Source organism: Phodopus roborovskii, unplaced genomic scaffold (genome assembly GCF_943737965.1).
Source record: "Phodopus roborovskii unplaced genomic scaffold, PHOROB, whole genome shotgun sequence".
Taxonomy (NCBI): domain Eukaryota; kingdom Metazoa; phylum Chordata; class Mammalia; order Rodentia; family Cricetidae; genus Phodopus; species Phodopus roborovskii.
The window spans coordinates 86,813-105,547 of record NW_026125232.1 but is presented as its reverse complement, the minus strand read 5'-3'; the positions used below and the strand labels follow the sequence as shown (position 1 = coordinate 105,547).

Sequence of the window (18,735 nt, the reverse complement as noted above, 5' to 3'; positions counted from 1 at the left end):
AAATGCTAAGCTTCAGAGCTGACAGAAAAGCAAGATTTTATCCAAAGAGAAGAGGATTAGAGAACTGTGGTTGACTTTGAAGACAGAGGGTAACTGACAGTTTTTTAACACAATTCATTTGGCCACAAAAAGTGAAATTGGCTCCTAATACTGACAAAGCTGTGAGTGCAGGCATGCGAGAGAACGCTGCAACTTCTTTCAATACAGTCGTTTGCCATATTTTCTGTTATAATATGCACATGGCCACCCTTCCCTGACTTCTACTCTTCTATCTCTGGCTGTGGTTCCTATTTCACCAAGCACTGAACAAATCTAATGCACACAGCTACATCACAAATGTGGGGAAGATATTGGTATTATGGGAAAACAGAACCATTAAGTAGTAAGCTGAATTGCCAACCACACATTGAAATACTAAAATTGATGACAAAAACTTTACAGTTTAGATGAGATTTATTTCTTCACTCCCAGAAGGTTCTGATATAGTCTCAACATTCGACTTGTTGCCATTTAGTTTTAAAGAGATCCCTGTTCTTTGTAGGTTCTGCATGCCCTTTATCTCTGGTGAGTGGATTAGGCAGCAAGCACAGGTGAGAACACAGGTTAGGGAAGAATCAACTGCTTAATCCTCATCTGGCTCCACTATCTGGGATCTGTGGTCTTTGGTTAGACGCACAAGTTAATCTGAATCTTCAGATTGCTGTTGATCTCTCTGAAACCATGAAGAAGTGGCATTCAGATCTTTGGATGAATCTGAACAGGGTGAATTGTTCTGCACCTCTTGCTCTGAAGCTATATTGGATAAACAGGTTGTATATGTGTATGGAACCAAACTCTGACAAGGAGGATAATTATCTGACCTCCCATCTTCTGATTGCTGGTCTTTTGGTTTCTGACATGTATCTGCTATGTCTGTGTGTTCTCTGTCTCTTGTTTGTACATCTGCATACGTATCTCCTCTTAAAACAACAGATTCAGAATCTTGTTGGTCATTGCCTTGACACAGACCTACTTGAAATATAAAGTTACGCACTTGATGATCTTGGGTATGTTGGACTATGGTGCTACGGGGTTGGATGTCTTGGTATAGTGCTCTCTGCCTTAAGGATTCTCTTTCTAATAGCTCTTGGGATTCCCAGTCTAGGGAATGATGTATTTCAAACTGCCATTCTTGTGCTTTCCAATCTTTGTTTCTCCAGCCTTGACTTCTCCAGTCTTGGGATCCCAGGCTAGCAGGCTGCCAGGATGGAGTTGACCAGTATGAACATGACATTTCTGTGAATTGAAAGCTTTGTGAGTCCCAGTTCTCACACAACTGTGTTGGGGCTCTCTTTACTAGCATTTGTTGTCTTTCTTGCCAGTTTGGGAACTGGCTGTCTGGGGCTGTCTGCTCTTGGGGCTGCTGGTCTTCAGCTGGTAGAACTTGAGCTTCTTGTTCTGGAGGTTGCTCCTTATCAGATTCCTGATATTCTTCCTCTTTGCCATTGATCTGTTCTTCAGGGTATAGCTCCTCTACAGATTTTTGGTCTTTGGTTTGCTCATCTTGGGATTGTTGTACTGGGACCTCTTCCTCTTTGGCCTGCTGCTGGTCAGCTTGCTGGTATAGGAACTGCTCTGGGGTTTGAGTATATGCATCTTGTTTCTTTGTGGTGTGCTTCTTTGGGGATATCCAGTCTTTGATTTGCTGATCTATGGATTTCCGTCTTGAAGTTTTCCTTTGTAATTCTACAGAATGTCTCCTTGGGGGTTTGTCACCTTTGATTTGAAGGTCCATGGAATGTCTCTTGGGACGGAATTTTCCATGTTTGCTTGGCAAGGATAAGGAAAGTCTTCTTGGGGGTTTCTTGCTCATATTAGATTTCCACTCTTGAGTTTGCTCCATGACTTCTGTTCGAATGTCTCTATAAAATATTTCTGGACAATGCTGGATTTGAACTTGAGTGTTTAGTACTTGAAGATCTGAGAATGACATGTCATTGGGTGCTGTATCTTGGGTTTGTGTGCTTTGGGATATTTTGTCTTGAGACAATACATCTTGGAATTGTATCTCTTGGGATGGAGTATCTTTGGAGGGAATCTCTTGTGGTGGAGTCTCTGCAGATTGAGTCTCTTGGGATGGCATATCTAGAGTTAGTGTATCTTGGTATGGAGTTTCTTGGGACGGAGTCTTTTGAGACAGAGTATCTTGGTATGGAGTTTCTTGGGATGGAGTCTTTGGGGACAGAGTATTTTGGTATGGAGTTTCTTGGGATGGAGTCTTTGGGGACAGAGTATTTTGGTATGGAGTTTCTTGGGACGGAGTCTTTTGAGATAGAGTATCTTGGTATGGAGTTTCTTGGGATGGAGTCTTTTGGGATAGAGTATCTTGGTATGGAGTTTCCTGGGATGGAGTCTTTTGGGATAGAGTATCTTGGTATGGAGTTTCCCGGGATGGAGTCTTTTGGGATAGAGTATCTTGGTATGGAGTTTCCTGGGATGGAGTCTTTTGGGATAGACTATCTTGGTATGGGGTTTCCTGGGATGGAGTCTTTTGAGATAGAGTATCTTGGTATGGAGTTTCTTGGGATGGAGTCTTTTGGGACAGAGTATCTTGGTATGGAGTTTCCTGGGATGGAGTCTTTTCGGATAGAGTATCTTGGTATGGAGTTTCTTGGGATGGAGTCTTTTGGGATAGAGTATCTTGGTATGGACTTTCCTGGGATGGAGTCTTTTGGGATAGAGTATCTTGGTATGGTAAGTCATGAGTTAGTGTATCTTGCAATTGCATGTCTTCGAATGATACATCTTGAGTTAGTGTGTCTTGGTATTGCATGTCTTGGGATGGGGTTTCTTGAGATGGTATGTCTTCAGAAGGCAAGTCATCAGATGTCAGATCATAAGTCTGTGACATATAGGATGATGGGGCTTTAGATTGTAAGACTTGTGTTGACAGACCTGCCATTGATGTTTGGGATGATAAACTATCATGTAACAAAGGGAGTAAATCATGTGAAGATGGAGTTTTCAGAATTTTGAGTGGCAAGTTTTGGTCTTTAAGCAATTTGGGTTGCGGATCAGAGGCATGACCTGTAATAGATTCTAAGTCCTCATCATTCAGGTTATTGCTTCTAGATTCTTTCTGAGAAGGAATATTTTCTGAAGACTCTGGTATTAATGGGGGAGGTAAACCATTCAGTTTAATTTCTTCCTCTAGAGAAGGTGGAGGAATAGTCTCCTGTTCATCTGGAACATGCGTAGAAGATGGACCCTTATCACTTTTCTGTGGGATATTTTGGGGAGCTGAAGGATTTCTTGAGACTCTGAGCTTGAAGAAAGCATAACCCCCCCAAGAAAATGGTTTTTATGTTTGAAGCTGAATTATTACTGGGAGATGTTCCTTCGAACTCAAATTGTAATTGATGATTTTCTTCTGGAACAGACTGTTCAGTATTTTGAGTAATTTCTGAAGGAAAAAAAAATACAGCCTGTAATACCAAGGGGGGAAAGTACAGTGTTAATAGGCCAGAATTGTCTTTATGTAATCTTCTCACTGTACTCTCATATTATCTTTCCTCTCTCATGTACACATGTACGCACAAGGTAGCTGAAGCTCTCCAGCCTTTCCTGTCTGTTCATTATTTGGTCCCAATCCTAGATACTGAATGAAGTGATTTGATCAAAATTGCCTCAGGTTTTTTTTCTATAGTGAATAATGCTAAATTATTCTAAGACGTTTAAAGTATCCAGTTAATATTCACACACAAAAGTCTACTATTTGATTTGTTAATTATTTAGATGAACTGAATGCTGGTGATAAAAGACAATCTGAATTCACCCTGAAAGTGTTGACAATTAAAATCAGACTAATATATGAGTATATAATGATAAAAAATCACCCAGTACAATAATATGTACTAGGTTCTGAGGAAAAAGTTAATTTACAGTATCATTTAAAAGAATGATATATTCAAGAAAAAATGTCTATCCAAGGAAATGAAAGATTCCTATGCTGAAACCTGAAAATATTGCTGAAAGACAAATGGGGATCTCCATGTTTGTTTATAACAAGGCTTAAAGTTGTTAAAAATCAATGCTATGTAAAAAAATAATAATCAATGCTATCCATGTCAAAATACAAATAATCTCATTCTCAGGCATTAAACATATTTCAAATTTATATGGAATCTTAAGTGGTCTAGAATAGCAAAATTATTTAAACAGAAGAAGAATATTTAAAGAAATAATACTTGCCAATTTTGAAACTTCAATAAAGTTATGGTAAGATGGACTGGTATATAAAATAGAGAACCTAGAAACAATCATAGCATAAATAGTTCATGGAGTTTCAACAGTGATGCCAGGATCATTCTTTGGGAAAGGACAGTCTTTTTTAACAATTAGCACTAGGAAAACTTGATAGCCACATGGAAAAAAATTGATTGAGCCTTTACCCAATACCATAGACAAACATTGGTTCTCAGTGGATCAAACTTAAAAGCCAAAAATGTACACTTTGGTGGGTCCCATCCTCTTTAATTCCTATGTCCTGGAATGGTGCTGCCTACATTCAAGATAGATTTTAATTACCCTTTCCTTTATGGAAATACCCTTACAGACAAGCTCAGAGGCCTAAAGTCATCTAGATTCTTTGTAATCCAATTAAGATGGCAACCAAGATACTGTCACAGTTGCATTTGGTGACAATTTCATGTGTTGGACAACAAGAGAGAGATGGGGAGATGGTTCATTTGGTAAAGTACCTGCTGCATATGCAAGAGAACCTTAATTCAGAGGCTGGAAGCCATGTGAACCATGACAAAGCATGTTCTTATTACCCTAGCCTTGGAGACATGGAGATGGCCTAGGTAGATTCATGGACCCCAGGTTCAGTGAGATTTCTGATCTCAAAAACGAACATAGACTGGTCCAATTGAGGAAAAACACACAATGCTGATCTTGGGCACACACACTGTGCATGAGTGCACAATCACATACCACATGCATAACATCACAATATATCCAAGCTTGTAAATAAAAAAAAAGAAAAGAAAATTAGATTTGATTAAAAAATATGACTTTTGTACATTGATGAGACTATCCAGAATGTAAAAAAAACAATAATCCAAGGAGACAGGGTGGAACAAAATATTTACAGACCATATGTCTAATAAGAAATTACCAAACTGTACATGTGAAAACACTACAATACAGCAACAACAATGACAAATGAAAAACCTAATTAAGAGATGGATAGGGACCTATATAAAGTTCTTTCTTATTCAAGGAAGAGCTATTCCTGCCAATATGTGTATCGCTAACCATCAGGAAAAATCCAAATTAATCTTTGGGATGGTAGGATTGAACTATATCCTGATTGTAATGACAATTAAATAGATGTGTGAAATTTGTCAAAATTTATTGCACAGCATACTTCGAATGTGTGCATTTGATTGTTTAAAGTTAAAAGCAAGCAAGGAAGCAAGCAAACACTATGCTGAGCAGTCCCAACTGCTGTTGTAACTCAGAAAGCAAGGCCAGGAGCTGCACCACAAAGTCAGGATCCCGTGTTCTGCCATACTGAAGATGCTAATTAACAACTCTGTTAAGCCTTAGTTCATTTTGTAGTAGAATAAGGGTGTTGATATAGTATTAACACCATTATTAAGTTGGCACTAAGTGAGTATAATAATGTTTGACATTATAAACAATCAGTAAGGACATAAGCTCCCAAAGTCACAGTACTATGGGTTTTCCACAGAGTTCCATACTTCCATTTTTTTTCAGGAAGATGAAAAATTATATGTGATCAGAGATAATTGAGGACAGTAGATAGGACAAAAAAGGAAAGCAAGTTATCTTAAAGAGTAGAGTAAGTATCAGTCTTAAGCTCAGAACCGTCTGACCTCCCTAATTTAAGAGTTTCAGTGTGATATCTAAGAATATCTGCACATAATAGAAGTCAATGGGGAGTGATGCTCTCTGTGTGGATGCAGTAATACCAACTGTGATGTTTGTAACCTTAGAGGGAGGAGGGTGGGAAGAGACAAGAAAATCAGGATTGCTGGAAGCTTGTAGGCAAGCTGGCCTGGAGTAAGCAGTAGTGAACAGCAGGAGAGACATTTTCTCAAAGCAATGTAGAAGGTGAGGACCAATAACTGAGGTTATTCTCTGATCTCCACACTCACACTGTGGCATGGGAGTACTTGCTCTCTCACCCACAGGAACACGTACACACACACACACACACACACACACACACACACACACACACACACACTCAGTTCCCACGACAGTCTTGGACGCACCTCTCTTGAATTGGTCCAGCACCTGCTTCTTAAGGCTGCAATAGTCACAGAGATGCTAAACTCTGCTATGGTGATGATTAGTAAGATTGACAAAATTCCCTGCAAAGAAGGAGGAGAAGGAAATCATTTTTAGGTCAAAAGCAGCATCACTTTAAAAACAGAAGCCAAGAATACTTTACACCCCATGACTGAGTTTAGAAAAACTCATATTCATGCCGTTCTGTAGCTATTACACATTGCATCATTTTCATGTCTTTCTGGTGAGGAGTGGGTAACAAACTCACTCTCTAGATTGAAACAAGGAGGGGGCCAGTACACAGCAAAAGCCTTCCTGTAAGCATCTTCCATTTCATTACAATGACTTATTTCAGTGTGGGAATATGCTACCCAACACCTTTTTTTTTTTTTTTCTTCTCCAAGGAAACTGGTTATACACATTTTTTTTTCTTTTTTGAACTGAAAGTTTCAGCTATGTATTCACCTATGTGTCAAATAAAACAAACCTGCCAAATGGATCTAGTACACAGACTGGCATATTGCAGGCACTACTTTAAGGTAATGTTTTCATTGAGAATCAGTATGGTGCAGTGTGGTATTCAAAAAAAAGCCTAAGTACTAGAGACAGCAAAAGCTGGGTACAACTGGGCCCAAGGTCACACTTATACTGGGAAAGTGACTAAAGTCTCCATGTCTTTCTTTTGAGCACATGCAGAAGCTTAGATAACTGCCTTGTTGCTAAAGCTGAAGTGTGATCACATCCTGCTGTGTGAAATTCCCCCACCTGCAGTCTACCTTCCAGTAGGAGAGAACTGGCCCCCAGTCCTTGTAAAGCTTCCATCATATTCACTTGGATCAAGTAGGACAGGATTTTATCCTTATTGTTTTCAGCCTGTCCTTAGGAACCCAAGTCTAATTCTTGAGTTTATCTCAGCACACACAAGGAGGTCTGTTGCTTTCACTTCACTGGGTGGTTTCAGGGATTAAACAATGGGATTTAATTTCCCACATATCTTCTTCACTTTTGTCTTTACTGGTTCAAATTTTCAAATTCTAGGACCCAAGTCTTCCAGATGTTGCTATCAGAAACAGATTAAAAGCCCAGAGTTTGCTTTGGGACCAAAGGAAAATGCTCATTGAAATCTTTGACATGGATGGAAATGATGTGAGGGCAGATAAAAGTACTTGCTATCAAGCCTGACAAGCAGAGTTTATGCCTCGGGATCCACATGTTGGAAGGAGGTAAAGAACTCCTGCAAGTTGTTCTCTGATGTCCACATGTAAGTTATGACATTGTATACCACACACACCTCATATAAATAAGTGTAAAAAAGAATTAAAGTAATTGTAATGTTACTTATAAAACAGACTCGAAACCTTAACTTTAATTAGGGGCTGGAGATAGCTCAGAAATTTTGAGCATGGTTCTCTTCTGGAGGACCTGGGGTTAAATTCCCAGAATCCACATCTGTAATTCTAGTCCCAGAGCATCCGTTGCTATCTTTTGGCTTCTGAGAAAACTAGGCATGCCTATGGTGCACAATCCCACATTCATACAAAACACCTACACAGATAATAAAGTAAAAATCTCTTGTGTAATTATATTTCCTGGTAAATGAATATGTCATTTACCATTTTGAGTAAAAATCATACAGGTATACAATATACAAAATGGCTTGTGTATTTAGAAGATTGAAATACTTCACTTAAGTACTTTCTCCTACTGCATTTTGTTTCATATCAATTGAGCAATTTTTTAAATTAGCATAGAAGTAAATTTGAATAAAATTGAAGTAATAATTAAAAAACCATTGAGCATTTATACCTTGCCAGATGTTATTTGAAGTAATCAAATAACAGGGACGTAGCTACAGTATTAGTATTTTAATTTTTTACAAGAGGGAAAAACCAAAATGTTGGGACCTCACAATGTTAGGTCAAGGTTACAAGCTCCCAGCAGCTAGAAGTAGGAGTAAAAATCAAGAGACTATGGTGAAGTCAGGAGTAAAAATCAACACATCACTGTGTCATGGACACAGCCAGACTAAGGCTGCTCAGACTCCTCCCTCCAGAATCGGTCACTCACGAGAAGAAGTGTTGTGCCTACAATACATGTTCCTTCAAGGGAGGGTCCCTGACAGAATTTGTTCTGCTGTGTAAAGCTGATGAGGATCAGGACAGTCCCAGCTGCCGCAACCACCGAGCTAATGATGTTCATGGTCGTGATTCCTTTGTCTCTGGAAAATAGATTTAAAGCATGGTAAAGTAAACAAGAACGAAAGGTAAAGATACCTCGTAGGAAATGCTTAGGACTTTTCTAGTTCTAGAGGCCTCATCAGGTCCCTGTGATTGGAAGGCTTGACAAGTTCAGTTCTGACTGGTCGAAGTCAGAAGGCAAAGCATACTGTAGAATGGGCCAGCAATACCCCCATGGTTAACACTCCTGAAAATGTCTATTTCATCTCAGCACAAACCATCTTTCATACCCTGGAAGGATGGTGCCTTGGAACGCATCTCAACTTGGAAATCAGACTTGGTTTTGAGTCCTGTTTACATTAGAACTTGTACCAACTATTTAGTCTGTCTGGGTCTCGATTTCTACCTTTAAGAATGAGATCAGGAGGATGAGAGGGAGAGGTAACTGGGATTGATATGTAAAATAAGATAGTTTCTAACTTAAATAAAAGTAAAAAAATAGAAAAGAATGAGAATGACTTTAGTGTAGCATTCATTTATTTTTTAAAAATTTAGTATATGCTAAATACCAAGCATTACCATATGGCTCCAGATATACAAAGGCTCACGTGGGGACTGACAGCTCACCATATTCCCCAGGAAGGATCAAATGATGATCAACAAAACCACATGGGAGGCATAAAAAGCTGATTGCTCCCAGTAATTTTTTTTTAATTTTTAAAATTATTATTTTTTTTGAGAATTTCTTACGTACGTGAGTATTGTAGTTACATCACTGCCCCCAACTCCAACTTCTCCCTTGTTTTATCCCTTCACTCCTCAAATTCATGGCCTCTTATTATTTAATGATTATTTTCACATATGTGTGCATATAAATTTATAATACAACCTACAGAGTTAATTTAGTGTTGTTCATTTGTATGTTTGTTTAGGGTTGAACTCTTGAGGTTGGGTCATCTACTGGGGGCTTAGCTCTGGAACAAATTGATTGTCTCTACCTCATCAGTCATTGATTGTAGTTCTTCAGCTACAAGATTGTAGTTCTAGGGGTGGGGCCTAGTGATATTTCTCCTTAACCCTAACCCTGACCTGGCATGTCAGTTGGTTTTGTTTTTCATATCTTATTTAGGCAACCTTATTTTTGAGGTCATAGGTGCAGATTCCCTGTCATATACAGAAGATGCAATCTTGTAGTAGATGCCCTGCTCCTCTGATTCTTACAGTCTTTCTACCCCATATTTATGATGTTCTCCAAGCCTTCAGTGTAGTGGTTATACTGTAGATACATCAATTAGTGTTGGGCACCCTCTGCTTAATTCCTTTTATTCATTCCCAGTATATTTGATGGAGAGGTGTATGAGTTTCTTACAAGAAAACTGTGTTGGGGGCATCATATTATTTTCTTTATATTCACTCTTGCTTTTTAAAAAGGGTCATTTCAGAGTGTATCTACTATACCTCTGTTGGCTGCATTATGTCTTCTGAGGTTGGAAATGAAACTATGCATTTACACATTTCTGTATGTAGCCTTGTATGGCAAGACTCACAACTGTTTATCATATACCAAGATTTTTATTGAAAACTAGTGGTTTTGACAAACAACAAAACAAAGCAAAACAAAATAAAAACAAAGAGCATGCAAATCTGTCAAGCTCTTTCCATATTAAGTCCTTTGGTCTTTCCAGTCTCTGTTTTGGCTTCCACAGGGACTATTAACAGACTAGGGTCTGTAGATATGTGATCCCTCATGCAGATCACACCTTAGGAGCACAGCCTTAGTCCCATCTGATCCTTATTAAGGGATTGTGATGTCAGGAAGACTCTTGCTTTCTGTGTTTTAGAGATCCATGAAACTAAGTGACTGTGAGTCATCCCATGCTATTATGGATCTGCAATCCCATACTCATGTGTCATGCCATGCCTTCTTCCATCCATGAAGCTCTCCGGGAGGCACAGATAACCTTTGAGTATGTCTTAGCTCTGGAAGGAGACACAGTAGGGACTGTCAGTACTGATCTCCAGAGGAGCAGATGGAGCATTCATCCCTTTCCCTAGGACTTCACTAGAGTTTGTAATTATTCATGACCAAAGGCCATGAAAACGGATCCAGTGACTTTGAGTGGAAGCCCATAGCTCTAGGGTTTTCTGCAGTGATTAGATGAGGGTAGGAGCATTTGAACATCACCATGCCTATCACCATGCCTTTTGTAAATAACATCTTAATCCTCAGAGAAGCTCTTAGGTAATCTCCCATCAGGTTGAAAGAGCACTGAGAGCCAATCAGCTCTGACTCAGTCCTACAACCATGTGGCATCAGTGCCACTCTTTTTGTCTAGTCCTTGGGCAGGCCTCTGAGGAAAGCCTCTGTTTTCACTGGAGGTGGGGCTGGGAATATAAAGCAAGGGTGACAAGGTTTTTGATGGGTTTTGGTTGAGGTAGGGCTTTTCAACTTTGAGATTGTAGACATTTTGGTCAGATGATTTTTCTACTGTAGGAGGCCTTCCTATGCTTTCATCGTTCTAAAGGGTATTTAGAGGGAGCTGAAGAGATGGCTAAATAATCAAGAGCATTGGCTGTTCTTTTAGAGGACCCAGGTTCAGTTTCACATAGTGTCTTACAAATATCTGTGATTCTAGTTTCAGAGGATCTGACACTTTTGTCTAGCCTCTGTGGGCACCAGATAAAACACTCTTACACATAAAACAAAATAGACCCAAAAAGTAAAAGGATGCTTAGAGACAACCCTAGTTCTTAACATCTAACTGCCAATTAGGTAGGTATACCTACCTAGTTATGACAATCAAAAAAATCTTTGGATATTGTGAACTATTCCCCATTGAAAGAGGAGGAGCAATAATCTACTCCCAGTTAAAAATCATTTAGTTACAACAATGTAGGGTGGTTCCCACTGAGTGACTTTCAGTTTGTTTGCTCAGAGAAGTAGTAGAAAAGGAAAGAACAGGGCTAAATCACCCACAGATTGGGTTTGAACCAAAAACTTGTTGCATCAAGATCTTCCCAAGAAACCCTGAAACTTAAGGCCAAAGCTGCTGTTGCAAAGCAAGTAGATTTTAAATCATGTACAAGTTGTAAAAACTACTTACCAGAATTTGTCTTGGTTTATCATTGAACATTGTGACAAATCCTGTCAGAAAAAACTGTTCAGAAGACAAGAGGCAATGGTTAACAGGTGGTACATCTAATCTGTCGACAACACAGTCTCCTTTGGGTCTTCAAACTGTCAGTGCTACCCTCTCTCCCCCAGTATCTAATCTTTCTAACCTGAGTGTTAGGGAGGAAGGTTCTTGTTTTCATTCCATCTATGGGGGTTGGCATTGGCACCTGTGGATTTGGGTCTTAGAATCTAAAATTGTTATGGTGCAGTACAGACATTGGGAAGTTACTATTGGTGTCTTCTTCTGCTCCACTGGGCCCATCCTCCTCCTGTTCCTCCTCAAAGCCCTTCTCTCAGTGCCTCACACTATCACCTTCCCTCTCTGGGCAATTGCAATTCCTCTCCAATTGATTTTCCCAGAATGGCTGTCGTCCTTGAATTCATTTCCTCCTCAAAAACCCATAATGTACTCTAATGAGAACACAACTTTCAACAAAAAGAAGAAAAAAATCAACAGAAACCATTTGCTTGTATATTGAAGTTACACATATCCATGCGCATTGCTACCCTGTTCACAATAGCTAGAACTGCAGTCAGCTCAGATGCCCTTTAGACGACAACCAGACAGTGACTAGGTGGTTCCATTTTATGCCACAATCATGCACTTTTCTCAGTTGTTTTTTTCCTATGATGCACCCTTAGCTAGTGCCTTTTGTCATAGACAGGGGATGCATACATTCCTTCTCCCTCATACAGTTCTTTGGAGCACTTATGGTGAGTGTAAAAACATCTTTCACTTTTCTCAGAAAGAGCTTTGTTCAACAGTACTTACAGACCTGGGGCATTACCAAGAAGATGTAGTTGTGTGTTTAATAAATGCCTTTACCATGCAGAGTGGATTTTTAAGAAGCAATAAATCTCACAAATCATACTGGGAGAAACTGATTGGAGAACGAGGAGGTGAAGACTGGGTCCATTTGGTTCTTTGTGTTAGAGTGAGTGTAGTTTAGAAATCAAGATCATATTATTTCATTAGGAAAATTTGTTTTTGAAATACAAATTATAGAAATAGCTTATTACTGGTTTTTAATAGTGATGCTGGTCTCATTAATTCTTTATTTCAGTTTCTGATTTATTGATTGATTGATCCATGCATTCATTCATGTATCTCATATCTCAAGCATGATTCTAATTTCTGAGAATATAAAAGCAAGTAAAACACTCATTCTTGCCCTCTTGTATGTTTTGATATGAGATAATCTAGGTAGTGTAGCATAGGATCAGGAACAAAGCCTGGAATGTTCAGTGGAACCAACATTGTGCTAAACAATTATTGATGGCTCCAATAGTTCCCTGTGACAGACACGAACCCTCTGAGGTAAGAAGGGTGCTGAGCTATGATTACCCTCAAGTTTTCTTACTCACTGAATCTAATTCTGTGAGTGCTAGCTTCATGTGTTTCTGTTTTCACACTCACTGTGTCTGAACATGGTAGACTATCTACTGTTTCATTGCCCAGCTTGGTACTGCAGGATGTATTATACCCATGGGCTTTGGAAAAGCACAATGTACCTGGGAACAATCATCATTGTGAGGGTTGCAGACAATGGCCAGTGAAATAATATGGGGTAATTTCTTTTGCCAAGGAGTGGTTTGCCTGTTTGGTATCTCAGAAGGGACACACTTATGAAATGTATTGTCATAGAGCTGAATCCAATTCACATTAGTGTTCATAGCAACTTTTGAGAAGTTCTTAGCAGATGGTACTTACAATAAATGCTCCCCAGAATGGATATCCTGTGATGATCACAAGAGGAAATTTTTTGGAGAAAAAAGATGAAATTAAATGCTAATATAATCCCAAGGCCCACAATGATCAGAGAAAGAAGAATCTGGATAGCCTGGAAGGAGAAAATGAACATGAGGTAACAAGAGCCAAGACCTGTAGGCTGCCCCAAACACACCTCTGGCTGCACACTACCCCAATATAAACATTTTCCATATCTCCATCATACTGAGTCCATCCCAATTTTAATTCTTCATTCTTGTAGTAGAAGACATATTTGAATTTGTGTGTGACTAAACCTAGATGCAAACTTCTTAAGTACAGGCCCCATACACTATTTCCTTACGCCCTTCCTCCTCTGTCACACTGACATCTTGATTACCCTCATAATTGGCCTCCACATTGTCAATGCTAAGTGCAGTCATTCCTCTGTTTGCATGGGAAAGTGGGTGAGAGACCAGGACCAGAATCTGAGGATGCTTAAGTCTCTTATGTTAAAAATGTCATAATATGTCCTTGTTGTATGTGCATCGTTTGGGTACATGCCTAAGAGTGGAAATGCTGGATCTTGTGGTAGACTGATTCCCATTTTCCTGAGGAACCTCCATGCTGATTTCCAAAGTGGCTGTATGAGTTTGTACTCCCACCAGCAGTGGAGGAGTGTTCCCCTTTCTCCACATCCTCTCCAGCGTAAGTTTTCATTGGTGTTTTTTATTTTAGTCATTCTGACGGGAGTGAAACGGTATCTCAGAGTTGTTTTGATTTGCATTTCCCTGATGTCTAAGGATGTTGAGCAATTTCTTATGTGTTTTTCAGCCATTTTACATTTCTCTATTGAGAATTCTTTAGTTCTGTACCCCATTCTTTAATTGGATTATTTGGAGTTTTGGTGACTAACTTATTGAATTCTTTGTATATTTTGGAGATCAGCCCTTTGTCAATGTGGGATTGGTAAAGATCTTTTCCCATTCTGTGGGCTGCTGTTTTGTCTTGTTGACTGTGTCCTTTGCCTTTCAGAAGCTTCTCAGTTTCAGGAGGTCCCATTTATTAATTGTTGATCTCATTGTCTGTGCTGCTGGTGTTAAGTTCAGGCAGTTGTCTCCTATACCAATTCATTCAAGGGTATCTCCACTTTAACCAGGACCCCCAAACGTGAATGACAGTTAGGAGGCATGGGCAGTCTTTGAGGCCTCTTGTAGTGGAGCCAGTATTTACTCCCAGTGCACAAATGGAATTTAGAAGCCTGTCCCCTATGGAGGGATACTCTCTCAGCCTAGATACAGGGGGGAGCGTCTACGTCCTTCCCCAAATGGTGTGATAAACTTTGATGATCCTCCATGGAAGGCCTCACTCTCCCTGGGGGGGGGTGGATGGGGAGTGGGACAGGGTCGGGGTGGGGGGAGGTCAGGGGAGGCATGGAAGGATTGGAGGAGAGGATTGATATATAAAATAAGATTGTTTCTAATATAAATAAAAATGTCATAATATATGTAGATAATCTACACATATCCTCTTTCTACATATTTTTTTTTCCCAGACAGGATCTCTTGGATTCCTAACTGTTCTCATTGTCACCATGGAGCACGGAGTGAACTGTCTGTCTCACTATGGAACACAGTGGAACGCAGGATGAACTGTCCCCAACCTCACTATGGATCACAGGGTGAACTGTCCCCAGTCTCACTATGGAATACAGGATGAACTGTCCTCAGTCTCACTGTGGTGCACAGGGTGAACTGTCCTCAGTGGCACTATGGAACACAGGATGAACTGTCCCCAGTGTTACTATGGAGCATAGGATCACCCATCTCCTCTGCTTCCACCTCCCATAGCTGGGATGACAGACTTGTGTCACCACACCTCTCTTCCTGTGCACTTTAAATTGTCTCCTAGGATGGTAAAATACAATGTACCATGCACATGAGCACCAGAAATGTCTAAGCATTATCTGCCTGGGAGTGAACAAAATACTTAACAGGGTGTAAAGCAGGAAGTAGCTGTTGTACTGTCTGCAGAATGACTATAAGAAAACCAGCTGTACGTTTAGTAAGGCATAATTAAAAAGTATTTTCATTCCATGTTGTTCGAGCCTGAGGTTATGCATCCTTTAGACCTATACTTCACTGATGGGACTTTGACTTCACCTTCACTGGCTTCTTAGTTCTGTGAGAGGCACTGCCATACCCTGGGGCCATTTCTTCAGGAAGATATTTGGAAAAATTACATGGTTTCCTGCTTCCCCTATGTTGAAAATCCACGATCAGAACTAGCTCCCCATGAAACAGCCATAGGACCTCCCTCCCTGGAGTTAGGTGAGTTATTGGACTACTCACTCCCTGAAAGTTACTGAGTCCATCACTTCAGAAACATCTCCTGCACTGATGGCTGAGAGTTAACATATAAGACAGACCCAAGGCAAACTGTGCATTGCACTTTTAAAGAGAGCTTTTGTCTTTCTATTTTTATCAAAATCAAGGGAAATGACACATGATAACTTTTCTCTGGAAGATCCATTTTTTTCACAAGCAATTGACTTAGATGTACTGCTGCTTTTTATTTTCTGAATATTTCATTCATGTAACAATGTATTTATCACATTAACACGTTACCTTCTTTTACCCTCCTCCCATCCATGCTGACCTTTTCTTTTTTCCAACTAGTCCTTAGTTTTCATGTCTGTTTTGGTGACTTGCTGACTTGCATTAGGGTTGATCATAAAAGCAGAGATATGGAGTTATTTATTGGAGCATGGGCAAAACTTATCAGTAGCTACAGTTTTAGAGAAAATCACTGATCCCTTTGGTGTCCCCCAGCAACCATTAGTTGTCAACAGTTCCTCTGTGAAGGGTAGAGACTAGTGAGCTTCCTTGACTTTAGAAGGATGCATTGCAGAGGAAATGCCAGGGAGGAAGGAAGCCCAGCTCCTTCCATGAACATTATTACACAAAGCCACCTCTGTAGACAAAAGTGGAGATGAGGCCCCTTTTCTCCCTTCTGGGATGATCCATTATAAGGCAGAACTCACCCCCAAAACCTTTGGCTCGCCCTTCAGGAGATCCAGTAAAGAGTTATGAGGTCTGTAGGGAAAGGCAGTCAAGACATCTTCATCTGGATCTATAGTGATAACATGGGACCTTCTTTTCTCCCCAGATGGTGACTCCATGATTCAGCAGCAGAGCTCTGTTAGGAGAAGGAGTGAAAGGATATTGCAGCCATAATCATGATGTATTTCTCCCCTAGTGCCACATGGAGTCTGCCGCATGAGCCCACAGCAATTACATAGTACTAGAACCACAGAATCCCAGTCATTGAGTCATAGAATCTGAGAATTCTAGAGTGTACTGGCCTTCTCGATTATTACAGAGGGAACCTTGAAAACTTGTTCTATTATCAGTTCACTTAAAAAGCATACGGTAAACACAAAATTAGATAGATGGTGCATACAAAACAAATGCCTGTATCTGTGTGTGTGTGTGTGTGTATGCACATGTATACATATACACACACATATGCACATATACATATATGTGCATATATATTTCACAATTATGCTCTGGTACTCTATCAAATACTAATTACAATTATACATGGTTTGGAATTTTGCTTTTCAGGCTAATGTCTATATTCACATATTTGTTATGATTTCAACTGCTAAATCACCAAGGTAAGCAGTTTAATAAGGCCAGACATAACAGATGCAAGAATCATCTCAGATAGTTCCTAAATTGCAGCAATCACAAATACCTTTGCATACTGTTGTTTGGACACACTCATTCTCTTGAATTTTTCATGAACTTGCTTATGAATAATAAAGGAGCTAAGCCTTTAACACATCTACTATATCTCAGGCACTGTGTTAGGTGCTTTGTTTTAATGTGCACTGCAGTGGCACATTTGGCAAATGAACAGTGGTCAGACTGAGAAGCAGAAAGGTCAATCTGTCAAAGAATAAATGCCAAGAGATAGATGAAGGATGTTCTTCTATCTCTAAAGCCTGTGTTTTTACTGTCAACTATACTTCCATCCTTTTGTAAATGGAGTTTCCTTCTTTTAGGAAAAATATTATTGTTTAACAGTATCTTTTAATAGTATTAAAATAGCAAACTATGGCTATGTTTTCCAGATTTTACAGCATATTAAAAACATATACTTAGTGTTCAGAGTAATGTTTTAATACACTGTACAATTATTACTATCATGAAGTCAATTAACATATCCATCACCTGACACTGTTACTGCTTTTCCTCTTTTCTTCTTGTGGTAAGAAATTTAAGATCCACTCTCGGGCCCGAAGAGATGGCTCAGTGGTTAAGAGTTTGTACACAAGCCAAGGAAACAATCAGTTGAGGAAATCTTGTGTCGTGGAAAGATTGTAAGGGCCAGAATACCAGCATGTCTGCTTGAAAGTCTTTCATAGAAATGGCTGCATGAACAAGATCTGAACAATGTCTGTGTCAATAGATATGCTAATGTGGAAGCAGGGGAAAAATCTCATGGGGTTCTACCTCTAGACAAAGAACTACTGGCAATTAATGACTGCTAATATAGGAAGATTTAGCCTCTCCTGGAGATGAGTTCCCTAAATGATTGTCCAATATAAAGGGGTCAGCCCTGAAACCATATACACACAAGTTTTTTTATTATGGATAGATAATAATTATTATAATAATTATATTAATGTTTGTGCATATGTATACATCTATATATCAATGGTAATCAGGAAGGAAAGGCGTATCAATTTTGGAGGGAGAAGACATGGAGGGAGTTTAAAGGAGGGGACTTGGGAGGGGCTGGAGGGAGGAAAGGGAGGAGAGAAATGATGCTATTACATATTTTTATAAAACGTTTTATTGATTCTTTATGGATTTCACATTATGCATCCTGATCCCACTCATCTTCCTCTCCCTTGACCTTGCAACCTCATCCCTAAAACAAAATAAAAATTTTAAATAAAAATAAAAACCAAAACAAACAAAATCTTGGTATGGAAGTTGTAGTGTGTCACAGTGAGTCAGACAGTGTACCCTTTAGTCCACACGTCATTACTTGTGTTTATTGCAATGAATCATTGGTCTGATTCAGGGACTCTGGCTTCTGCTACTATTGTCATAGGACCCTCACTGGGACTCCTCTTGGATACCCTGTTGTTGTCTTGGGTCGTGGAGATCCTGCAACTTTGGATCTGCAGGTCTGGGCCCCTTTACATACTCTAGCAGTCCATAGATGAGTTGGATATTGGGGTGGGCTAAGCCATAGCCCTGGAAATTGGTCAGCCCACCAGCCATAATATTATATTTTCATTAAAATGTGCAAAATGATGATGATTATGATTATGATGATGATGAAAAGAAAACAAA

General features: G+C 39.5%; 1 protein-coding gene across 1 annotated transcript; it reads right to left on the bottom strand.

Annotated features, from left to right (window-relative positions):
- Positions 1-434: 434 nt before the first annotated feature.
- LOC127227204 (membrane-spanning 4-domains subfamily A member 14-like) lies at positions 435-16,565 on the bottom strand. The gene is given in 8 exon segments (XM_051191538.1): positions 435-3,325; positions 3,327-3,464; positions 6,285-6,383; positions 8,368-8,516; positions 11,578-11,635; positions 13,364-13,429; positions 13,431-13,493; positions 16,404-16,565. Coding segments are annotated over 8 exon segments (3,357 nt in total). The 5' UTR covers positions 16,542-16,565; the 3' UTR covers positions 435-679.
- Positions 16,566-18,735: the final 2,170 nt, after the last annotated feature.